At 33.2% G+C, this 27,100-nt stretch overlaps 2 protein-coding genes across 2 annotated transcripts; one reads left to right on the top strand and one right to left on the bottom strand.

The window, feature by feature from the left end:
* Positions 8,193 to 14,734, bottom strand: LOC105157418 (putative late blight resistance protein homolog R1A-10). Its single transcript, XM_011073827.2, has 3 exons — positions 14,169 to 14,734; positions 9,034 to 11,289; positions 8,193 to 8,482 (listed from the first exon to the last, which is right to left on the bottom strand). Exons 1-2 carry the CDS (start codon positions 14,592 to 14,594, stop codon positions 9,061 to 9,063), a joined length of 2,655 nt encoding a protein of 884 aa, XP_011072129.1. The 5' UTR covers positions 14,595 to 14,734; the 3' UTR covers positions 8,193 to 8,482; positions 9,034 to 9,060.
* On the top strand, positions 24,074 to 26,689 carry LOC105157417 (putative late blight resistance protein homolog R1B-14). The gene has a single exon (XM_011073826.1). The coding sequence runs from the start codon at positions 24,074 to 24,076 to the stop codon at positions 26,687 to 26,689; it is 2,616 nt and encodes an 871-aa protein (XP_011072128.1).

The raw sequence follows: 27,100 nt of genomic DNA, 5'->3' as shown, positions 1-27,100 counted from the left end.
CACCCAAGTCACCGGTCGGAGTTTGCAGAGAAGAGGAAGACATTTGTTTTCTGTTACTGTGCGCGTGGGGGTAGGTGAGATGTTGTTCTGTTTCTGCTGTATTAGTTGCTCAAGCAAGACAACCAGTGATCTTCTGTTGGTTTGACAATTGAGAAAAAGTGAACGGTAATGGAAATCAGATGATGAGGATGACAACAACGATGATGAGGTATTTCTCTTCGAGCTCATGGAAGCGCGCCCCTAATTTTTTTCTTATAGAGAGAAATTTTGAGTGGGAGCATAATTCCTCTACATTTATAATTTTTGTTTGTCAGTAGTTTGTTAGATTGTTATCCACATAGATAGTTTGTTAGGGGTGGTTATTTTCTCTCTCTTGCTTGGTGTATATATATCCATCAATGGTGTACATTATTTTTTATCTTTATGTAAATATTGATACACTTTTACACCTAATAGTCTACTATGGCCAGTCTATTTTGTATTTATCGGATTATTCGACATGGTATCAGAGCCTTCATTTGAAGGTCTCTGCATACACTTCAGAGTTCTTCTCACGCTGTACCTTAATGGCGGACCTGTTCGCGATGGCAGAGATGCGGGGGAACCCCATTATCCGAGCGGTTGCAGCTTCATTGTTCTGACCATCCTGGGATGGTTTTGGTATGTACCGCTGACTGGCAATAACTACCTGAATTGGAGCTTCAGCGTCAAGCAGGCTCTGTGTGCAAGATGAAGCTGGGTTTTATGGACTGCACTTCTGCCAAACCAAGTACCGATGACCCACATTTTGAACAGTGGATTAGAGTGGACAACATGGTGACTACATGGATCCTCAACTCCATATCTTAGGATATTGTGGAGGCTTTTATGTACAGCAAATTCTCTAGGAGCTTGTGGCTAGATCTCGAGCAGTAATACGGCGAGTGTAATGGCCCACAGTTGTATCAACTACAATGATAGATGTGCTCTATGACATAAGTAACCTCATCCATATCTACATATGTCACCAATATGAAATGCCTGTGGGATGAAATGGGGCAATTGAAGCCGATGTCGCAGTGCACTGGCAATGGGTGCACCTGTAGTGCTTGGGGCGGAGTGGCTGAAGCAGCAGCCTTTACTTAACTCATGCAGTTCCTTATAGGGCTCAATGAGGTGTTTGATGGGTTGAGACATCAGTTGCTTGTCATGGATCCTGTGCCCTCCATAAACAAATCATACTCGATGATCCAAAGCGTGGAAAAACAAAAATGTGTTCAGATGAAGCTCGTAGATAGTGATGAGAACACGACCATGAATGTTATAGGAGGCTTGCGACCTGACAAGAGGTGGTATATTCCAAACAAACGCACCCAACACTACTTGCACTATGACAGAACAGGACATAGCACGGACATGCTTTAAACTTCATGGGACACCCAAATGGTATAAGGAGCTAATGGATAAACGCAATCGAGGTACAAGTGTCGTGCGTGGGTTGGCTGTGGAAGTAGCGACCTGAAAGGAGACACAGTTCCGACCTGATGCTAAGGAGGAATTCTTGCAGGAGCTACTTCACCTCATGTGAACTCGCATTTAATCTGGGGGGCCAGATTTGGGAGGTCACATAGATGAATTTGCAGGTATAGATACTGCCCTTATGATTTCTGGAGCTGACTGTTTAAATTCCTGGATTGTAGATAGGGGGGCGACAAATCATATGTGCAATAACTCTTGTCCCCTTGAAATTTAACTCCTCCTTAACATCCTACTCAAATACACCTTCTGGATGGTTCCACCAAGCCAGTTACCCATTCCGAAACCATCACCTTAGACAAGAACTTTACCGTCACTAATGTCCTGCTGGTGCCTTCCTTCAAATTCAACCTACTTTTAGTTCCTAAGATCTGCTCTTAACTAACTGTTGAGGTCATTTCTTCACGCTTCTTGTTATCTATTTCAGGACCCGAGGACTAAGAGGACCATTGTTGTGGGAAATCAGGTCGGGAGTCTTTACTTTATAGACGCTTCGTCTTTTAGTTCTCTTGTGATTAATTCTTGTCACTCCTCTCGGATTGGTAACACATCGTTATGGCACAGAAGGCTTGGCCATCCTTCGTCTAATGTACTCAAACACATTCCATTTATTAAATTCAATGTTTCTTCAATCAATGATCATTGTGACGTATGTCCCATGGCTAAGAAGCATCGTCTGCTCTTTACTCCTCGTACCACTTCCTCCACTAATGTGTTTGAGCTCTTAGACACATATTTGTGGGGACCTTGCTCCCTGGGGTAGCTGACAGGGTGCCACTGCTTCCTTACCGTCGTAGACGACTATAGTCATGTGACCTGAACCCTTTTACTTAAATATAAGTCCCATGTCCCTCAAATGGGGTCGCCAAACGTAAACATAAATATAGCTTAGAGATCGCTAGGGCTCTCCTCTTCCAATCACATTTACCCACTCAGTTCTGTAGGGAAGCCATTCTCATAGCCACATATCTCATCAATAAGCTACCCACTTCTACCCTTGACTGGAAATATCTATATGAAATCCTCTATAACAAAAGACCCGACCTCACACAACTTCGCACCTTTGGTTGTCTATGCTTCGCAACCAACACTCTGCCTCACAAGAGCAAGTTCGTCAAACGTGCCACGAAATGCATCTTTCGTGGTTACTGTCAAACAAAAAAAACTTACAAAGTTTATGATCTTGACTCTCATGATCTTTTTACCTCTAACGTCGTATTTCACGAGCACATCTTCCTTTATTATAACCTTACCTCATCATCCGAACCCAGCCCTACCGCTTCTTACTCATGACTTCGACCTTGCTACTCCTTTGTGCGACCCAACGACCCCTCCTGCACTGACCGCGACTACTCCACCTTCTCTTGATCCACTGCCAAGCTCTCCTACCTCTGCTCCACTTCGTAGATCTCAGCAACCTCATTCTAGGCCTTCCGACTATTTGATTATGATTGCAACTGTACCCTCACCTCTCCTTCCTGTATCTTTGCGTTCTACTCCGCTGCACACTCTAAGTTTTTTGCCCTTGTAAATGCACACTCTAAATTTATTGCTCACTTATCTACTTTATAGGAACCTAACAGTTATTTGCAGGTTTGTAGGACAAGAATTGGGTGGAGGCTATGTCTAAGGAATTGGAGGCCCTTACTGCAAATAGAACTTGGATCTTGGCAACTTACCACCTGGGAAACGCACCATTGGTTCGCGGTGGGTCTATAAGTTGAAGCTTTATCCAGATAGGTCCATTGACCGCTATAAGGTTCGTTTGGTGGTGAATGGTTATAATCAGATCGAGGGGGTGGACTACTTTGATTCATTCTCACCAGTTGCTAAGGCTACTACTATACGGATTTTTCTCACATTGGCAGCCTCCAATTCACGACCCTTGTTACAATTGGATATCAACAATGCATTCTTCATGGTATTCTGGAGGAGGATGTTTATATGGATCCCCCTGAAGGCCTCCTTGGCGTTCCTGCTGGGCAGGTTTGCAAATTACAGAGATCGCTATATGGACTCAAACAGGCCTCCAGGCAGTGAAATTTGGAGCTCACCAATCAGTTGCTAGCCTTTGGTTTCAAGCATTCATGCCATGAACACTATCTCTTTATTAAGCGGACCTCAAGCGAGCTCATTGCCTTATTGGTTTATGTCAACGACATCCTCCTCACTGGGTCATCACCTTTGCTCTGGATTTTATTAAGGCCTATCTTGATCGTCTATTTACCATCAAAGACCTTGGATCGGCTAAGTACTTTCTTGGGCTCGAACTCGCTCGTTTATCTCATGGGCTACAGATCACCCAGCGTAAGTACTTGCAGGATATTTTGGCTGACACCAGACCTGTTTCTATCCTGTTACCACCAGGTCTCAAGTTGGTGTGGGATGACGGTTCTGTATTTGCTGATCCAGATTGTTTTTGGAGACTCATTGGTCTCCTCCTGTATCTCGATTTACATTCCCTAACATCTCTTTTGCAGTCCAACAGTATAGTCAATTCCTCCAAGCGCCTCGCTCTTCTCATTGGGATGCAGCCCTTCATGTACTTCATTATCTGAAAGGGTCACCGTCCACTGGTCTTTTCTTTTCCTCCACTAACTCCCTGACTCTTAGTGCTTACTCTGATGTGTCCTGGGCCTCTTTCCCAGACTCTCGACGATCAGTTACTGGTTTTTGTGTGTTTCTCGGGTCATCCCTTATCTCCTGGAAAACCAAGAAGCAAGTCATCGTCTCACGTTCATTTGCTGAGGCCGAGCATCGCAGCATGGCCTCTATTGTTTGCGAGCTCCTTTAGATCTCCTATGTGCTGCGCGACCTCCATGTCTTCGTCTCACTGCCTATCCCCTTCTGGTGCGGCAACAATACTGCCATCCACATCACTTCCAATCCCATCTTTCATGAGCGCACAAAACATCTCAACATTAACCGTCATATTGTTCGAGATCAGTTCAAACTCAGTTTTATCTCCCCTTCTCACATTCGCTGATCTGATCAGGTTGTTGACCTTTTCACAAAATCCATCCTTGCTGTTGATTTTGGATGCTTCCTTTGCAAGCTGGGCCTTGCTTCCTCGACTCCATCTTGAGGGGCGGCTGTAGCGATCTCAGGTTGCACACAACGAGCTGCCCCTGACCAGCGATCTCACCAGTGACCTCCAGCCAGCGACGTATTTATTTTGTTGTTTTTCTTCTTGTTACATTTACAGTTTTTGTTTGTTAGTAGTTTGTTACATTATGTACAATTATACAATGACCGTTACCAGTGGTTTCAATAAGTAAGGCTAAAACATTAAGCATAGTTAAAAATCATGACAAGTGTTTTGATCATGGTTAAATATGGTAAATATTTTGTCCCTAAGTAAGTTCTAGCTATAACGTAAACTAACGAATGTTTAATATTTATTTTAGATGCTTGATAAACGTCACCTTTTCAAATGCAAAAAGAAAAATACATCATAAAAGGAAATATGTGCTTAACTTCCATAGATTTATCATATATCTTTGGCTTCAATTACTTAATACTAATATATTATCTATAAATATTTTTTGAAAAATTGATCTTAAGTTCAAAATTATAAATTTACTTTATAGTCCATTTGATTTGAATCAATACTTCTGAAAATGATTTGTCAATATGTGTCAAGTTGATTATTCTTATATCTCTGTTAAGAAGTTGTTCAATGATCTAATTAATAACTATTTTTACAATATCTATTGAATTTTTTTTATTGGTAACTCTACTAATAACAATATAATATGTAATATAAAAGCTTTAGAAGATCTTTTTCCCACGACACTTTTATAATCGTGCAAACAATGTTTATCTATGGTTTAGTGCTCACATATTTTTTTCTTTTCCTGTTATTTTTTTTGAAAGATGGATATATATATATATATATGTACAGAAGTATTTATAGTCCAAAATTTAAAACATTGATGAAAAATTTAAATTTCGAAATCGACCGTCACAAAACTACCTAGTAACTCTAGTACAGAAGAAAAGATAAGTTTTGAAGCAGATTTTTGTAATGGTATTTGGGGGTGGTGTTACGAAATCAGTTACAAAATTCGCATTAAAATCCATTATAAAAATTCGATCGATTTATCAATTCATATTTTGGGTATGATATCTCAACATCTGTTAGCCAGATTTGTACCAAACTTTAATAAATATAAATACGTGTCTATTTCATCATATCTAATGGTCTGATTGAACGATTCACCAGTCTCAAAGACAAATCATACATTTGGGATTTGTCCCAAAGTGCATCGCATGTAAGATTGATTTTGGCAGCTTGATCATATCATACATTTCGGATTCTCCACAACTGTGTAACAGATTTGTCCCAAAGTGCATTGCATGTAAGATTGATTTTGCCAACTTGATCATATCTAATTATATTTAAAATCGAATGGTCTGACTAAGCGATACAATACAATAATATAAAATGACAGTAACATCAATACAAGATTTGCAATTATGAGTATATGAAATTATTTTATTTTGCGGACATATATCACTTACAATAATTTTTTTTTTTACATACTTATTTGTGTTATTCCACAAATTAATTACTTATCTGTAACATTAATGTGTACAAAAAAGGATAGTTTTTTAATATTTAAAAATATTATTATATTTGAGATGGGATTTTAAAGCAAAAATGTTGACTTTGGGATGGGTTAAGAGGCAGTTTATTTTTCTACAATTTTTTGAAAATCATGAGTAGTGTTTTTTTTTTTCTTCTCATTTTTCTGTAATTTTCTGAAAATTTTCAGAATTTTTTTAAGTTTTTTTGTAAGTTTTCTTTATTTTTCTGTTATGAAAATGCATTTTTCCTATGATTATGTGAGTTTTATATATTTCTTGCATTTTTTTTGGATTTTGTTAAATTTATGTAATTTTAGGAAATTTAGGAAAATTCGTGGGATTTAGAACAAGTTTTAGAAAACAATGATTAATTAGGAAAATTATTGAAATATAGGGTAAATTATAACTACCTCCCCTGACGTTTGACATAATTAAGATTATTCTCTTATTATTTGAAAATTACAAATGCCCCATACATTTCCAAAATAAATGTGAAATTCTTGAATGGCAAGAGTGAAATTACAACATTACCCTCGATTAATTTTATTTTTCTATAAAAAAATATTTGAAAATATGTTAAAAATTTTGAGGGTGGTAAAGTCACATTTTGCCTTCTATGCTTTGCAGATTATTTCCCTCTTTTTGCCTCCCATTTGCAAAAACCTTATTCATCAAAAAAAATTCTCTCCAACTAAAACAAATGATGAAAGGGGAGAAAGTGGTGGTGGAGACAAATAATAAGGGAGTATTTATAATTATGACAAATTTCAGAAGTAATTAATACACCATAGATGTAATTTACCCTAAATAGTAATACGTTGTAAAAAAAAATAATATTATAATATAATATTTTTCTTGCTATAAGTGAAAATTCTGATACTGATTACTGACTTTTAATAATTTTTTATATTTCTTTTTCAACTTAGAGTTTTCAAAATCTTTGCTGGGAAATGAGAAGAAGCAGGACAAATTAAAGAGGCTGGTTTAGATTAGGCCTTTTTTATTTTTTTTCTTAAATTTGTATTTTCATACTATTTTTTAATTAATACAAATTGTTATTAATTCTATTTTTAATATTTTATTGCAGTTCAATTTATCTATCATTTGAATTTATAGAATTTTAAAGAGTTACATATCAAAATTGATATAATTTATTATAATATGATATTATAATTATTGAAAAAATTTTAGAAATAAATTAATTTAAACTTAAAATAGTCCAATTGATAAAAAATAAGTAAAAGTAAACTTTTAAAAAGTAAAACTTGCAATGGGTATTGTAACAAAAGATAATAACATATAAACATAAAATTGTCTCAAATTTCGTCACCCTCAAATTTAATTTAACAAATATTTGTACATCGAATAGAATTTGTAACGAGTGCAGAAACCCATTCCAAGTCTGTTCCAAATTGTAACGAATTCCCTTGCAAGTTTTTGTAACACTAACCACGAGCAGGTAGTTGCCCACGGAACTCGTTTAAAAAATCGTGTGTACTTGTTCCATATTAAAATCCGTCCCAAAAGCCCGTTTCATAAAATTATTTTTTTGTAGTGAATATTACATTGATTTAACATTTATTTAGCCACAATAGTGAATGATGATATTTTATTCATAAATAATTCTAAAGAATATTATCTGCTATTTGTTAATTTTTTCTAAAGTAGAGAAGATGCTTAATTATTTAATAATAAATTATTATCGTTCAACAAAAATAAGATTGTTGTGATATTATATTTACAAAATAAGAAAAAAAAAACATAGATTCAAGAAATTATAAATATGAATCCAAATAGTCACTGCAATTAACAAAGAAAATCAAATATATATTTTTGTAAATCCAAATAATGACTAGCATCAATTATATATTATTTTGTTGACTATGTATATAACATATATATATACTCTATTGAACAAAAGATGCAATATGCAATGTTAAAAATAAAAGCAAATAAAAATGGTTAAAATGTGAAGTGATTTGTTGCAAACATTAAGGATGTCCTGTTAGCCAAATAAGTAAATAATATCCTTTGCTCATCCATATTTTATCAGAAGTGAGATCACATATTGTCTTTACTGAGAAGTTTGTTGATTATTCCAATCAACAGTAGTCACTGAATGTTATTAAATTTGAAATGAGTATATAGTCAAAATACAACAGCTTATTTCATAGTCTCAAAACATACAAGTTTAATCAGGTAACAAACAAGTCGCGGGAAACACACGAGTAATTATTCATTCAAAAGATTAAAGTGCAATATTTAGGGAGTTCTACGGAAGGAACAGAATGAACTGCGCCCAGCATTTATTCAAGCAAGAAGATCTTCATGCATCAGACATCCTCAGTAATCTTTTTGGAACCTTTCTGTGATGCGCCTGCACAGATATTTAATAGTCGTTAGTTCTTATCAAAACAAAGTTTCCGAAGTGTGAGGGAGTAGGTGTGGCGCTGACATGTATGATTTCATGACACCTTTCCGTTTAATACGAAAAATGACGCACGCGGCCGTTAGCTAGGGCATTTACAATTTTGCTCTTATCAGTTATAATATTCTCGCTTTTGGTTCATAACTTTAAAAAGGTAACATTTTGTCTCATCCAGTTGACGGTCACGTGGCCTATTCGATTAAATATCTAATAGAAAGATATCATGAGACCGAAAGTGTTAATTTCTTAAAATAGTTACAGGGCCAAAATTGAAAATCTCTTAGCTAATGGGATTAAAAGTGTAAAGACCCTAAATTACGAGATGAAAAATGCTATTTCCCTCTTAATAATAAAGAATACCTAAACTTATTAAATCATCTAACATGCCCAAACTTCCTTAATCATATTTATACTGGAAGTAAGGATATATTTCTCAAAATGGGACACGATTAGCATTCAACGAGGGACTCAAGGAATAACTACATGAAAGTTTTATTTACCTGTGGAGATAGAACTGAGGGTGAGTATCATTCGTCAATGGGAAAAATGGAGAGCTTGAATCCACCGGCCTTGCCGGTTTGCCCTTGCTTCTTTTTTGCCTCTCCGATTTTCTTGGCAGAGGCAGATGCAAATTTTGTGCGGTACAAGTCCAAAATTTGGAAGTTTTCGATATCTGCCAACCCAATTGGAACTTCTTTAAGTTCCTCACAGTTCTGCAGCTCAAGGCGTCTAAGTCGAGGGAAATGATGAGCTGAAGCTATCCAGAAAACTAAATCAGTTCTTCCGATGTGCAAGACTTCAAGGCGGCGAAAACCTCCATCCGCTGCCTCCCAGCACTTCCCCATGAATGATTTATCTTTCAGCTTGAGCACCTCCAAATTCTCCAGCAGTCCTAGAATTGACATATTACTCCAATCAAGAAAAGTATCAGCTAATGTCAGGCTCTTGAGTTTCTTTGGGAATTTGTAGGGTGGAGGAAGACCACGCAATTGGCCTTCCGAAGGTGGACTAGGAAATACATCATTGAGTAGCTTTAACTTTTCAAGATTTTCCAATTTCCCCAGACTATCAAATGATCCACTCTTGCCGTCTATAAGCAAGGCTAGTCGCCCACGAATGCCCAATTTCTTCAAATTGCGAGCTCTTTCAAACACTTCATCTGTGCAACTTTGTGGTGCAATTGTACCAAGTGTGCGAAGCTTTTCACCTTCTTTACTACTTTTCACCTTCGGCAAAGTAGTGCTGGCATTTGTTTTTAAATGCCTTAATTGAATCATCTTCCAAATATCAGCTTTGATTTCCAAGGTACGAGATGTGGTCTCAACCACAAGAGTTTGCATGTTCCAAAGCTTGGAGAAGGCTGGAGGAAGAACTGCTAAACTGAAGGATATGGTGAGATACCTCAAATGAATCAGCTGGTATATGTCACTAGGAATTTTTGTAAATTTGATGGGCTGGACTTCTAGAACTCTAAGCAATTTGAAAGCTGTGGGGATGGCTGAAGTGTATTCCGATGGCAAGCCAACTTCTTCCTTGGAGAAACAAACAAAGGACCGGGCACGAGGACCATAAGGTTTCGAAGAGAAAAAATGTAGGATGTTGGAATGAATACAAAGACGACGAAACTTTTGTACTTGACTGATCGAAGGTTCAAATCCATTGCTAGACCTTTTAATTTCTTGGAGAAAATTTTCCCTTTCGCTTCCAGCTTCATTTCTGCAAAAGTCGCGAAGCATGTCATGAATGCGGCATGTTTTAACTCTACCATCAGGTCTCCTCTTATCAACTCTTACCAAATTTCTATTGATAAGATCCTCTAAATAGTTTTCTGCCGTTTCTTCCAAGCTGATACCAGACTTTTCTTGTATGAATCCCTCGGCAATCCACATGCGAATTAATTTCCAAACCGGGATCTCATAGTCTTCTGGGAACATCCCCAAATAGAGAAAGCATGCTCTTAGGTGATAAGGCAATTTATCATAACTCAATGCTATAATATTTTCCATGCGTCTCGCAGGGTCCTCATTAAGATATGTACTCACACTTGTAGATACTTTTGTCCATGCATTTTGTTTAGCAGTCATATCATCTAATGCTGAATATTTTTCGCAAAGAATGCCTCCAATTGCCACAATTGCGAGTGGCAATCGGTCACACTGTTCTGTAATTAGTTTTCCCAGACCTTCCAACTCAGGAGGGCACTCAGGCTCACCAAAGACCTCCAACCGGAGCAGCAACCAACTCTCCTCCTCAGTCAAGAAACGCAACTTGTGGGGATGCCTATTAATATTAGCATGCTGACCAACTTCAACATGACGGCTGGTAATCAAGACTTTACCCATCTTATTGCTCTTGGGCAAAGCAATTTGGAGTTTATCCCAATCCTCAGCTGTCCACACATCATCCATGACAATCAAGAATTTACCCCTCTCTAGATAAGACGCAACCAGTCGGGCTAACTCCTGATCATTTTTCTGATACATCTCCTCATCGGGCCTAGTGAACTCTCTTAGAATTGCAAGAAATATATCTTTTCTTGTGAATTCTTGAGAGACGTAAACCCATATGCGAGTGGGAAATTCATACTGGATTGCTGGATCACGAAATATTTTCCCCGCCAATGTTGTCTTGCCAAGACCGGGCATACCGATAATGGATATGACATCAAGCTGCTGAGTTTCTTCAGTCAGATAACCTATTAATTTTTCTGCTTCGTCTTCAAAACCCACCACGTTCTCTTGTCTTACCACGGGAGCCTATGTGAATAATTTTAATGGCAAGAGTGATAGAAATTAGAAATCAAAGTAATTCTAAACCTTTATTATCAGCACTTATAGGAACGTAAATGAGTCGAGTTCGAGCCCGATTTTGAGTTTTCTAAATCGAGCTCAAGTTGACTTTTTTTTTTTTCTTTTGGGTGGGGGAGGGTTTGATTTAATGATCCTTTAAATAAATATGTACTCTACAAATAATAATAATAATAATAAATAATTATTGATAAACTTTTAGTTCCATTAATACTTTCTTTTTACCCCCTGAAACTTCATAGCTCTTTTTGACTGCTTCGTATCACTAGAATTTTTATAAAGGGAGTGTTTGCGAGAGCTTTGAGAAGTATTTTTAGCTTATGTTTCTAAAAAAATACTTTTGAAATGTTTGAGTTGTCAATTTTTGTTTATAAAATTGCTAAAAAAAGTACTTTTCAACAAAATGTTAAAAGCACTTTGAGGGGTGCGTCTAGCTGCTTTGGCTTTAATTTTTATAAATAAATTCAACTTCTTTTAAACTGTTTTATCTCATTATAATAGTTTTAATTTAAAATTTACCCTTTTAAATTTATTGAAAATTGCATATGTGAATTTGATATTAGAGTTTTCAAATAGTTTTACCCTAAAATGTAGGTAGGGACAAATCAGTTTTTAATCAATCAAGCTTATTTTAGAAGTATTGTTTTCCAAACACTACTCAATTTAATTAGCTTTTATCTATTTTTTGTTTTTTTTTATAAGCACTACTCATTTTGTATTCTATTACAATTTTCAACCTTTTTTTTTTTTTGTAAAAATTACTTATTTAAAAGTAAAAGTTTTTGCAAACACTCCCAAAAATCACTTTTAAATTCAAAAGCTAAAAGTATCTAAAGGGTGCTTATAGCTGATTTGACTTTTTTTGTGAATAAATTTAACTTCTTTTTGGATTAATTTATCCTCATTATAATAATCTGAATACAAGTTTATGAATTGTAGTTTATTTTGAATATTTCTAAATTTGGAGTTTCAAATAAGTTAAATAGTTTAACTCTAATAAAATTTATAATTTGACGTATTTAATGTTTTAAAAAAATTATTTTATTTTCTAAATTATCTTATTTTATCTATTTTCACTTTTTTTCCAAACAATATCAATTTTTTATTTTATTACAACTTTCACCTTTTTATAAAACCAAAAGTTTTGCCAATTAACACTGCCTTAATTACATTATAATTCAGAAAAAGAATTTTATAAGTGTTAGTTTTATCTAGGATAAATTATAACCACATTTCCTGAAATTTGACATAATTACAAATACCTTCTCATTATTTGAAAAATTATAAATATCCCCTCTGATTTTAATATCAGTCTCGCAACGAGCCCATTTTGAATTTTAAGTTATAGTTTTTTATATTTTTTTATTATTTTCTAAAATATTTTTATGAATTAATATTTTCTCCAAATTATTTATTTTACCCACCTTGATCAATTTTTTTTATATTTTTTTATTTTTTAGAATAAATCAATAGGGGTAAAATAGTAATATTTACTTCACAATTTAGGGGCTACACAATTTTTTTTAATTTGAGAAAGGTATTTATAATTTTTCAAATAATAAAAGAGTATTCGTAATTATATCAAACTTAAGAGAAGGTAGTTCTAATTTACCCTTTTATTTATTAGCTTACATTTTTCATTAACAACTTGATTATTTTATAATCATACTTAAAATTATGGTGCATAATTAAACATATTACGAGAAATTTAATACGTGAAAAATTAATTTATACATATTGATATATCATAATGACAACTTAGTACTGAAATATATATAAGCACTGACAATTTTATGCACAATATTGTATTATTAATTATTATAGTGATAATTTTACACAATCATTATTAATAAACTATAAAAATTAAATTATAATAATAATAAAATTAAAATTCTTATCACTTAATATCACAAGAAAAAATAGATTATTCCTTACATTACAAATTACTACGGCTTAATTGTTATGAATCAATAATATCTACTACGTCAAACAAAATCAATACAAAAAATTAAATTTTGATCACAATTAATCAATATTCACCATAATTTTACCTATAGCGAAAACACTTGGCATAATTTTTATATGTTATTAATATTTTAATCTCGCTTGTAAAAATAACTGTTGATAATAGTTATATAATCATAATTTCACAATTATAATTAATTAATATTTATTATATGTGTAATGCTAATATTAATATTTTCATTTGATTTTTCTTGAGTAATATTCCTTCTTTCTTTATCGGAGGGTTATACATAATCTAATGTTGGGAATGCAATTTTAGTTCTATAACTTATGAGGACTGCATTTTGGGTTCTATATGAAAATCAAAATTTTCAATTGGTTTGGTAATTTTAAATGTTTAACAATTTTAATTCTTTTATGGCTATTTTGATCAGAAAAAATTGCATATTACTTATAGGATTTTTAACAATTTAGTGAATTAGCATTTTTTTCTTTCATGAATGAATTAGCTTATAAGATTTATAGAATTACAATTTAATAAGGGCATGTGCATGTCATATGTAATTTTTTGATCAAATTAACAAAGAAAATGACTGAAATTATAAAACTTTAGGACTAAAATTACAATTTAACTGAATCATATTTAATCATATGTAATTTTTTGATGAAATTAATCTAATAAAAGGACTAAATTAATAAAAATTTTAAAATCACATAACTAAATTATAAAAAACATTTCTTACGGAACTAAAAATATCAACTTGTCTAAATTAAACAACTGAAATTATGATTTTTCCTATAAAGTCAACTCCAATTCAGTTGAGTTTTCTCAAGTTTAACAGCCGGAAGGGAAAAAGGGCTACCTCAGATTTTTCAGCCCCTCCATCTCCGACATTGAGGGCGGCGAAGTCAATCCTGGATTCGTCGCCATATATCTCTTTAACCGTGGCGCAAACCTTCTCGACTTGTGTGGTGATGCTGTCGAGCTTCACCCGCGTCTGGAAAGCTCTGAGGAAGTAATTCTTGGCCTGGCTCTCGGCGGCCTGGGTGACGAAGGCGTCGATGATGTCCTCCGCCTCGTAAACCACGTCGCGTATCTCACGGACGAGCTGTCGCAGTATTACGTCCTTCCGCCGCTTCTTGGTGGAGGCCTTGAGGAAAGCGTTGATGAGGCGGAGATCACTTTCCAGCTTCTCCACCTGGTTTTTGGCGTCGGCGATCAAATGGGTGTGGTAGATCAGTAGCTGCTGGAGGTTGTCCAGAAGGAATTGCACCGCCGCGTCAGCCATTCTCTCTCTCTCTCTCTCTCTCTCTCAACAATGGAAAGAGCTATATTGTCATGGCTTGTTTATAGAGGTGTCTGAAGATGTGTACATATAGAACCTGTACATGCAAGAGTGATCGAACCTATTGAGTGAAATATAAAATTTTCAAATATATATATATAATCCAGTTCGAATTTAGCAATTTCGAAAGTCTCTCGGCCAGTTGCTAACTCCAACAAGATCGAGTATTGGATCGCTGAAAATGAAATAAGCATGTGAAGCTCGTTGGGTGTGTTCCCGACAACGATTTTCCAACGCTCAAATTAGTTTGATCGAGGTAAAAATGTGCGATTAAAAGTTGTAGGTCGAAAAATCTATTGAGTGAAGTATAAAATTTTCAAATATATATGTATTATTGCATTGAATAAAAATAAATTATATAAAATTTAATGTAAAGATTTCAAATGAATAAAAATTAATGAGATATGAGTTGGCTTATAATTTTAGTGAAGGTCAATGCCTGGATTAATTTGGGTTTCCATGTGTCAAGTTGATCTAAAATAAATAACATTTGGTTTAAATTATTTGAAATATCTTTCATTAAGATATTAATATAAATTATTTTTCTTTTTAATAATTTAAATTCTTAAATAATGGGGTTGTTTGACACGTGATCAAAATTAAGCAAAATATAATTAAGATTCCAGATTTGAATTTGATTTTCGTACACCCATTTATAAAAATAAACTTATCACATACAGAATTTGGTATGCGGGATAGACATGTTAAAAACAGTAATATTAAATAATTTCCGTGCCTTCTTTGCTAATTCATAATATCTTTGAAATTCTTATACATGTCAATATCATATATACTTTTTAGGATTAAAGGTAATTTTCGTCCCCTAACTTCAGGTCATTCTCGTTTTAGTTCCCTAAGTTATTAGGGTTTCATTTTAGTCCCATAAAAGTGAAAAAATCTCAATTTTGATATAAATTTAGTCGGAAAGTGGAGTCACTCGCCGGAAAAAGTCACATGCCAAGCATGTGACTTTTTAAATTGAGGCTTGCATTGTGATTGGCCATCCTAAAAGGCTTAAAAGCAATTTTCGTCCCCTAACTTCACCCGTTTTCGTTTTAGTCCCCTAACTTCAGGTCATGTCTTCACCACATCATCTTTTTCAGCCAATCACAATGCAAGCCCCAATTTAAAATGTCACATGCCTGACATGGGACTTTTTCCGGCGAGTGACTCCACTTTTCGATCAAATTTGAACCAAAATTGAGATTTTTTCACTTTTACGGGACCAAAATGGAACCCTAATAACTTAAGGGACTAAAACGAGAATGACCTGAAGTTAGGGGACGAAAATTACCTTTAAGCCTACTTTTTAATTTATTTTAGTTGATTTTTACAATACATCAGTATGAAAAAAATATACACATTACACTCATAATTATAAGCAATATCATATAAAAGTAGGTTGCAGTTGACTCGAAATATATTATTAAGTGTGAGAATATTTACACATTATTTACAATCAAAGTTGTCGATCGTTGTCTTAATATAACACTACCATAAAATATAATATGTCCATTGGCCACATGATATCATTAAAATCTTCAAACAAAATAGACATTTAAAATAAAAAAAAACATAATAGTAATTGCCAAATCATTAATTAAGTTCACATGCATTTGATCGATTGGTTTGGCACAAAAAGACAAAACTCCGATTGGTAGAAAGTCGAGATTTGGAGTAGCACAAAAATGACCAAAATGTCACCACTTCATTTCGACACCTTCCAATTTGCATGCCTCTTCTCACTGCAAAAACTGAACTCATCATCCACGATAAAATAAAATCAACTGAGGATATTAATTCTTTTTACCACTGAATAAAATTATTTAGTGACAAAAAAATTATTTTATCATAATTATGAATTTTATAGTTTTGAAAATAATTATTATTTTATAAAAATTATTATTAGTAAGAACTAGTGGTATAAAATTATCTTTAAAGAAATTTATTAACTCATATATAGTGACAATCTACTGATAATAAATAATCATCGTCGATATATTGTATTGTAACTTTAATTTTATCCCTAATTATATATTTATGTACAATTTTTGTAATTAAAAATTAATAATATCAAAATTATTATCATTCAATATTTATTTCATCTATTCTTGTGACTAAAGTGTTATTGTGTAAGAAAGTATTTACACATTGTTTACAAGCAAAATTCTCTATTTTTTTTAAAAATAATATAATATGACCAAAAACCGTCAATAATTCTAAGTTTTTGTCTAGGGGATCCCTCTTTTTGGTGGATGAAAATTGTTATTTTATTATGAATGTTCGAATATTGATTTAGTAATTTTTATACGACCATTATAAAAAAAGTACGAAATTTGTAATAGTTTTTTCGTAACGGCCAGAGAGCCGTTCCAATACACGATTTTTTGTATAAATTTATAACAGATAATTTATACTGACATAAAATTGGAGATATAATATTAATTTTGTGGAGTTGTAGCGGCCGATGCCGTTTAAAAGGCACTGTAAAAAAATGCGGGATTTGGAATGATTTTTTTTTTATTTTTTTTTGTCTTTGGAACGATTTTCAGAACACACAACTTATTTGTTACAGAATTTAAAAATGATAGAAATTCATCCTTACAATCGGTGTTACAAAAATTTAGGAACGATTATCAAATAAATGTTCCTAGTTGGGACGGTAACTGTAACTGTCTGTGAAAATCGTTCTTAATGTTGAATTTATTTATTTATTTTTTTATTTTCGAAGAAATTAAAAAAGTTGAAACAAGGTGTACAAGTCATTTGTTACGAAGAAATTAAGAAAGTTGAAACATATATATGATCTCAAACTATGTTAATTTGATCTAAAATAAATAACATTAATATTGTTCTTGATCATTAATTTGGTTTAAATTATTTAAAATATCTTTCATAAGATATTAATATAAATTATTTTTCTTTCTAATAATTTAAATTCTTAAATAATGGGGTTGTTTGACACATTATCAAAATTAAGCAAAACATTTCAGATTCGAATTTGATTTTCGTGCAGCCATTTATAAAAGTACATGATTTGTATGTGAGATAGATGTGTTAAGAACAATAATATTAAATAATTTTCGTTTCCAGTAGTTCTGAAACTATATAATAAATAATTTTTGACAACACTATCATGCCAACATCATATGTACTTCTAATTATTTTAGTTGACTTTTACAATGCATCAGTATGAAAAAACATTGTACAGTACACATTACACTCATAATTGCAGGCGAAATCACATGAAAACACGTTACAGTTGACTCGACTACCATGCTATTATGTATGAGAGTATTTACACGCATTATTTAGGAAAAAATATTATTTTAGTTTGTTAAGTATGCCTAGTTTTAATTTTAGTTCGATAACTATGTTCATTTTTGTTTAGGTCCAGTAACTTACGAAACTGCTTACTTTTAGTATTCTGGCATATTTTCGAACAATTTTATTCCTATGCAACTTTTGAAAGTTAATTTTAGTCCAAATGCACTCATAGGGGTAAAGTTGTCCGAAAGTCGGTTAAAGGACTAAAAGTAAGCAATTTCGTAAGTTACTGGACCTAAATAAAAATAAACATAGTTATCGGATTAAAATTAAAATTAGGCATATTTAGCGGACTAAAATAATATTTTTCCCCATCATTCATGTTAATCATTTAATCTCCTTTTAAAATTTTTGTATCATATATATCTGAGTATACATATATATATATAAATATTATGTGACACAGTGATTAATATATATATATATATATATGTATATATAGTCCAATTTAGGTACTCAATTTTCTTATTAAATTATTTTCTTAAAATAATCAAAGTTAGTCTGACCATTAATTGATCATCTAAAATAACGATAATAGAATTATGCCAGTCACGTGTTCAGTTTGAAAAAGACGTGTAGGGTTTCACACCTCCTTAAATAACAATGAACTAATAATTATAACTAATTTTATTTATTTTGAAAAATAAAAATCAAATTATGGAGGTCTAAATATAAAATACACAAAATAATTTAATAACTAATTTAGAGAACAAAAGTGAAATTACTCGGAGCAAAAATATAATATGTCCATTGGCCACATGATATCATTAAAATGTTCAAACAAAATAGACATTTAAAATAAAAAAATAATAATAGTAATTGCCTTTCACGATGTGACAAAAGCAATAGACAATAATGGACATATTTAAATATTTGGATTACCTTAATTTCTGCAATCACCAAATCATTAATTAAGTTCACAAGCATTTGATCGACTGTTGTCACACAAAACGACAAAACTCCGATTGTTAGAAAGTCGAGTGAGGATATTAATTAATTTTTCCATTAAATAAAAATATTTAGTGATAAAAAAATTTATTTTATCATAGTTATCAATTTTATAGTTTTGATAACAATTATTATTGGTGCAAATTATTTTTAAAGATAATTATTAACTCATATATAGTGACAATAAATAATTATTATCATTATATTATCTCGTCACTTTAAAATTATCCCTAATTATATATTATAATATTTTTATGTACAATTCTTGTAATTAAAAATCAATAATATGAAATTATTGTCATTTAATGTTTATTTCATTTATTCTTGTGACTAAGGTGTTATTATATACGAGAGTATTTGCACATTATTTACAATCAAAATTCTTCATCTTCTTTTCATAATATAATCAACCAAAAACCCTCAATAATTCTAAGTTTTTGCCTAGCGGATCCCTCTTTTTGGTGGATAAAACTTGTTATTTTACTATGAATATTTTATACGATCACAAAAAAAAAGAATGTGAAATTTCCAACAATCTTTTTTGTAACGATCAGAGAGTTGTTTCAATACACGATTTTTGGTACAAAGTTTTTAGATTCGATCGAGATTTTCACACTACGATCAAAAGACATTATCCACATCTTTGGGGAATATTTTGCAGATCCCACAGGAGTACCAGTTATTCTGGTTTAACAATTTAAAAGTAAGAATGATACTTAATTTTATATAATACTTTTAGTTTTAGTCTAATACTTATACTTTTTTAATTTGTATGGAATTTGTAGCCATCGTACTGATGGGACTGCAATGAAGAATCATTGTTCAAAGTCGTCAAGTTGTGGCGGGTAAGTTCCTGGGGAAAAGGTTCGCCGACGCCCGTAATCAATTGGCACGACCGCTATGGCTAGCTGAGGAGATCTGGCGCCAACTTTTGAAGTACTGGGTGAGCCCAGAATTCCAAACACCGTCAGCGAAAAATAAAATCAATCGGGTAGCCAACCCGGATGCAGTTGTTACCGTCTACCATGGGGGGTCATCCTCCTTTGGGCCACAAGCGTAAGATGGTATATATTTTAACCTATATTATTAATCTAATTTAATTTTTAAAATTTTTAATCATTTCATTAAATAATTTTTGAACGGAAAGCACAACTCGAATGCTCTGTCAAACAGATGAAGTGTTCGAGAAGTGCTATAAAAAGAAGGATGGCTAATAGAGCGGGCCAAGGGCAGCGGGGGTCGTGCTAAGTAGAAAAACTAATTTAATTTTGGAATTTAAACTTATTATTTTTTAAATCTAAACAGGAGTTGTTTCTGAAGATGATGGAGGAACGTTAGAGCCAGCACCACAATAATCCAGAGCCTCTATTATCCTCTCAAGGCTTGGTGGCCCCGAATGAGCAACAGTTGTAGCTGTCAGCAACGGATGTCCAGAATAGGAGTCGAGCCCTCGGTCTCGGCTCCCGAGGCCCACCACACTGTTGCTAGACTATCAAGCACCAGCGGGTCCACTGCTCCATCGCCATCGCTGCCACAACCTCCACGCACGGACCTTGATGATCGGGTAGCAAAGCTCAAGGAGTGGATAAGAGAGATGGATCCCACATGGCTTGATCCTCCAGTGCCCCAGTCTCCAGCTGATCCCCTGGTACTCGACAACGACAACAAAGAACCCACGCTAAATGGGGGTGCTGATTTAGATTAGGTTTTTTTTTTATTTGTATAATTATAATATTTAAACAATACATTTATTTTTGTAATTAAATTATTTTTATTTTCTTGTTATATTATATATTTTTTATGTAATATTTCACATTTAACAAAAAGTTCAATAATTTATTTTTACAAAAACAAATATTAAAATAGATTAAATACAATTAACTATTATAAAATGAATTTTTGTATTTGTTTTTGTAATGACTTCTGGAATACGTATAACTATCAATAAATCACGTGGCCGTTACAAATACCATGTTTAAGACGGTTATCAATTTCGAAAATGACTGTTCAAAAAACCATTACAAAAGCAATGTAAAAAAGCAATAACAAATACAATGTCAAAAAAAAAAAACATACGCATAAAAAGTTACAAAGGTTGTTTCAAAAATAGTTGAAAAAAAGAAATGTAAAGATTGATACAACAACCTTTACACCATAACTAATTACCGGTACAAACAGTATTCCAAATACCACTCCTATATTGAAGCACAATCATACCTATACGTCACCACAAAAAAATTATTTTATTGGAACAACTTTTTTATTTTTTGGTATTGAATTTTTTATTTGTAACGACTTTTGTAACGGAAAGGACTACCATGACTAAACGAGGCGTTACAAAATATTTGTAACGGCTTTATAAAAAGTCGTTACAATTTGTAACTACCATTGGAACAGCCTTTAGTGGCCGTTACAAACCTAGTGAAATGGAAAAACAATAAATTTTTGTACTACTTTGTAACGGCTCTATTGAATTTGAATTTAATTATTATTGTAACGACCTTTGCCACTGCTTTTGTAACCGCCTTTTTCACTGCTTTTGTAACAAATTTTTGGAACGGCTTTTTGCGTAAATTTATAATTATTTTTGGCACAGTCTTTTGTAACGGCCTAACGATTTATATGTTCTTGGTGTATTACAAAAGCTGTTACAAATGCAGTTACAAAACTATTATTTATTTAATCTATTATAATATTTATTTTATTTAATATATTAAATATTTATTTTTATAAAAATAATTAAATAAATTTATATAAAAAATACATAATATAACAAAAAAATAATAATTTAATTACAAAAAAAAATATTATTACAAAATACAAAAAAAATCCTAATCTAAATTATTATCCCCAGCGGCCGCGTGTTCGTTATCGTCGTTGTCGCCATCGGGTGCAAGGGGATGAGCCGCAGGCTGTGGCTCTAGATGATCAGGTTAGTTCAGGTCGATACTTTTCATGTACCGCTCAATCATCTACACCTAATCATAGATGGCGTCATAATCCCAACAATACGACATCTGTAAAATGGACAAATAAAAAAAATATAATTATATAATAAAAAATATAAATTACCATTAAAATTAATTATTTTATACTTACCTTCAACTTCTAGTTACAAAATAGCTGGTGCTCTTGTGGGATCTACAAGATGGTGGCGAAGCACCAATAGTCATTATCTACAATGTCAAAAACTTTTAACATTAAAAACACATAATATTAATTATGTATAAAAAGATATTTATTTGTAAATTTCATAAAAAATTCCTATTTTCCTAAAATTACATTAACGGCCAATCGAATTTAGAATTTTTACTATTTATTTTAATTTCAATTCCAAAAATATTAATTTGTGAAGGCTAAATATAATTTGTCCGTTACAAATATCATTTCCCGCCTTCATTTGGAATGGCCATTGTCACGGTTTCTTATTGCTTGGCCGTTCCAAAAATTAAATTATTTTGTACCAATTTTTGTAACAGCGTTTGGAACTCTTCATGTTCTGTTATTTTGTAGCGGCTTTTGTAAAGCCCTCTAATAAAAAATCCATTCCAATTGTCAGGGTTTTTTGTAATACAGTGTTTTTGCATATTTTCCCGCACTTTCTTCCACTGTCATTGTAACAACTCCTTATTTTACCCAAAATTCATTACAAAAAGGATTGAGTCATTACAAAAATCGTAGCAAATTAGTAATGGCCAATAAAATATAACAACTTTACGCACACCACATATTTATAATACCTTTAGTAACGGTTATGACCGTTACAAAATAAATACATTTATCATCCCTTCAATGACGTCAGCACGTCCAATCCATTACAAAATCGTTAAAATGGCCATACTGCCTTATGAATCCCCCATTTTTTCGTAGTGCTTGTTACAAAGGTTGTTACAAAAATAATTAAATAAATTTACAATATTATTTAGCAATTGGATTTTCAAATTTCAAGTAATGCAAAGTGAAAATTAATTAGTTGTGTTTCAATTTTGGGCAAGTGAATATTTGAAAGTACACACATAAAATACATTTAATACTTTCAAGTTTCTACCAAAAGCATTAGACAAATGGCCAAGTTGCTTATTATAATTAATATTAATGGACACAAATAATTAATATTGATCAGTGTATACATAAATCCAATATAAAGTACTAACAATTTGAAACGTCCTACTAATTAAATATTTGGATTATCGTACCATATATATCATTAATTAATTACAATTGGTGTACCACAAAATGACAAAAATCCGACAGGTAGAAAAGTAAGAATTTGGACTAGCGCAAGAGAGACCACTTTTTCCGACACCTTCCAATATTTTAGGGGAGGGGGGAGATTATTGAGAAAAAAATCAAGTGATAGTTTTAATTTTGTAACTAATTATATTATTATTAAAATTATTACTATTTATTATTACAATAATAATAATTATTGCTACTACTACTATAAAAAATTTTCACTTAAAGAATTAGTGACATATATATAATGACGATCAAGTGATAATAAATAATTATGCCACTGTAAATATAACACTAATTATTATATACTGTGACAATATTATGTGTAATTAGTTTAGTTTCCTCTATCCCATCGTGGTAAGCTGAAATATTAGGTCAATTATTAATTTGTAATTTGTCTATTTTTTCTGAAATATTTTTTTATGTTGATTTGAGTACCACCTCCCCACAAAATATTTACAATTTTAGAATACATTAATATGAAAAAATGTACACATTGCACTAATAATTATAAGCCATATCACATGAAAGCACATTGCAATTATTAATACTTACAAGCAAAGTCGTCAATCGTTATTATAATATAACAGGAGCAGAAATATAATATGTCCATTGGCCACATGATATCATTAAAACCTTGAAACAAAAAATAGACATTGAAAATAAAAAATAGTAGTAATTGCTTAACTTTCCGGAGCACTTAAGCTGTGTTGAATATTAAATAAATTTACTTACATTGTATTAATGTGTGATAATTAATCTTTAATTCTTGATCCAGCCCACCTACCCGGATTCCGATTTAAGGAGCAGCAACAAGTTGTTTTTCTTGCACAAACATTAACCATTTCACATTCTGTTGCTTCTCTTTTTTCCCATTCAACAAACTCAAAATCAAAAGCATCATCAGAGAGATGGCAGTGGCAGCTTATGTTATGCAACTTTGCCTCTCACATGTCCTTAACAATCTCCAGCATCCTGCTCGTCTCCGTCGGCTTCATGTCGACACAAATCAAATTAAGAGCCTGCAAGAGACTGTTCAGTTCTTGCTAGACTTTCTTGAAGCTCATTCCCAAAGAATAAGTGAAGAAATTGGAGTTCTGGGGAGGCAAATCGCTAATGCTGCTGCAGAAGCAGAAGAAGTTGTTGACCGCCATGTAGTGGATCAGCTTCGTTTTAGATCTGAGGAAGAAAGTCATTGTATGGCAGCCCTCTCATCTTTCTCTCAAGATATAGACAAAGTCACTGGAAAGTTGGATTCCCTCACAAAAGAGTTGACGAAGATGGTGAAAGAAGAATGGGCAGTCGACGCCCAAGAAGAGCAGTGCATAGTGTCTGTGCCTGTCAAATCACCAAAAGCGAGTGGCAAGAAGACTACTGTGGTGGGATTTGATGAACACGTGGAACGAATCGTGGATAAGCTCACCAGAGGTGAACCTGATCTCCAGATCCTCCCCATTGTAGGGATGGGAGGGATTGGTAAGACTACTTTAGCTCAAAATATTTTTGATCATCCATATACTGTGCACTACTTTCCCAAACGAATTTGGCTCACAATATCTCAAGAATATAGTTTACGGGAAATTCTTTCATCCCTTCTTCATAATGGAAAAAAGCAAGAGAGTAATCAAACTGAGGCCGAATTAGGACAACGATTGTACCAAAGTTTATTCGGGGAAAGATATTTGATAGTTATGGATGATGTATGGAGTGTAGAGGCTTGGAATGATTTAAAGTTGTTCTTTCCAAATAACGGAAAAGGAAGTCGAGTTATGCTGACTACTAGGGAGTCAAGCTTGGCGATTTCTTTAGGCTCTCAAGAATCTTATTCGTTAGATTTTCTAAATGAGGAAAAAAGTTGGAATTTGTTTTGTCAAGAAACCTTTGCACAAAAAGATTGTCCATATCCGGAATTGGAGGAAATTGGTAAGAACATGGCAAAGAGTTGCAATGGACTTCCACTAACAATTGTTGTTCTCGGCGGGCTGCTTGCAAACTCCAACATGACATGGGAATATTGGGAGTCTGTCGCAAAAAATGTGAACACTTTTCGTAATTCAAAAGATTATGAGGGATGTCTAAAGATATTGTCATTGAGCTATAACAATTTGCCCGTTCATCTTAAACCATGTTTTCTCTATATGGGTGTTTTTCCTGAAGATTTTGATATTCGTGTTTCCAGACTAACCAGATTATGGATTGCTGAAGGATTTCTAAAACCAATAACAGGTAAAAGCTTAGAAGAGGTAGCAGAGAAATACTTAAGAGACCTTATTGATAGAAATCTATTTTTGAGTCTTGAATCTGGGATTGATGGGAAATTAAAAAAATGTGGAATCCATGATCTTCTTAGAGATTTATGCTTGAGAGAATATGAAAAGGAACATTACTTGTATGCCCCAAAAGTGCAATCTGTTGATGCTAGCAATATGAAGGAGGACGAGTGCTTCATATGTCGCGATGGGACCCAACTCCAAAGGATAGATCTAAATGAAGTGCATGATGCCTCACAACTGACATCTCTTGCAAGTGTTTTGGTCTGTAACACCTGCAAAAATAAGTATCCGAGTCTTAATAAAGCGAGAGTAGTGAAGGCAAGATTAGTGGATAAGTTGGGACATTCTGCTAAAGAAGAAATTGTGCACCCTACTAGCTTGCGGTATCTTGAGATGATGAATATGGCTGATTACGATTTTTCGTCTCCATCTACAATAGCTTTACTCTGGAATCAAATGACTTTTAGTCTTATCTATTTTGGCAGTTTCAGAAAAAAAATTCTATCATATGAAATGTGGGGTATGCCACAGCTTAGGGAATGTCGTAGTTTAGATTGTGATTTTGTTTTGCCTGAGGAAGCAGCTACTCAAGATTTCATTATTATGGAGAACCTACATGCGCTTGTTAGTTTGAGAAACTTCAAGTGTACAGAGGAGGTCCTTAGAAGAATACCAAATCTGAAGAAACTAGGTATTTACTATGATGAAGTGGACGAAATAGAATGGACGTACTACAATCCTATCCATCTGCAAAAACTCGAATCACTTTCTATCAAAACTGAGTATCGTCCATTGGAGAATCTCACCTTCCCGGCTTCACTTAAGAAGCTGCGCTTGGAAGGTTGTAATATTCCTTGGGAAAAGATAATGAGTGTTGGTTCCTTCTTGCCTAATCTTGAAAAGCTTGTATTGGAAACTAATTGGATCGAGGAGTATGAGTGGAATCAAGTTGAGGGCGACTTTCCTCGACTCAAATTCTTGAAAATTTCTTACAGTTATTTCCTAAAGCGGTGGAGGGCAGAAAATATCCACTTTCCTAATCTTGAGATCCTCTTTCTAGAGCACATGCTGGGTTTGGAGGAGATCCCTTCAATTCTTGGAGACATACCCACACTCCATTCCATTTATTTGGATGGTTCTAATGATTCTGTCATCGGTTTGGCAAAGCAAATAGTGGAGGAACAACATGGCTATGGAAATGAGATTCTTCAACTTTATACAGATGGTGAAAGGTATCAAGTTGGTAGTTCCTAACCGCTTATTGTCCCACAGCAACTCAATTAATCTTATGTTTGTCTTCAGTGTGATCTGCGCGTGTCCGGTGAATGAGAGTCAAAAGAAAAAATGATATTGTCGTTGTACCAACTATTTCATTTTACATTTTATTGTCGACATTCGTTTTTTATTGAAACGAGGAAATATGTTTACAACCCTACTCACAGATATTTTAAAGTATAAGCTCCACCTATACCAAAAAAAGTCATTAGGTACGATTTGGGTGATAACTATCAAAATGGGTCTAGGTCTACATATTTGCTATCAATTGACAGGACTAATGTATTGGATTTAGGAGCAGAGTAAGAAATGAAATATATATAGTTACTTTAACTGGGAAAAAAATGACCTCATTACCCTCCCAAATTACAGACTTGACATTTGCGCACC

Source organism: Sesamum indicum, linkage group LG3 (assembly GCF_000512975.1).
Source record: "Sesamum indicum cultivar Zhongzhi No. 13 linkage group LG3, S_indicum_v1.0, whole genome shotgun sequence".
Lineage (NCBI taxonomy): Eukaryota > Viridiplantae > Streptophyta > Magnoliopsida > Lamiales > Pedaliaceae > Sesamum > Sesamum indicum.
This window is presented reverse-complemented; position numbering and strand designations above follow the sequence as displayed.

Coding starts and splice junctions, on each gene's coding strand:
- LOC105157417 (XM_011073826.1), top strand. CDS start 24,074: ATGGCAGTGGCAGCTTATGTTATGCAACTTTGCCTCTCACATGTCCTT.
- LOC105157418 (XM_011073827.2), bottom strand. CDS start 14,594: ATGGCTGACGCGGCGGTGCAATTCCTTCTGGACAACCTCCAGCAGCTA. Junction 11,290..14,168: donor GAGGGGCTGAAAAATCTGAG/GTAGCCCTTTTT, acceptor TTATTCACATAG/GCTCCCGTGGTAAGACAAGA.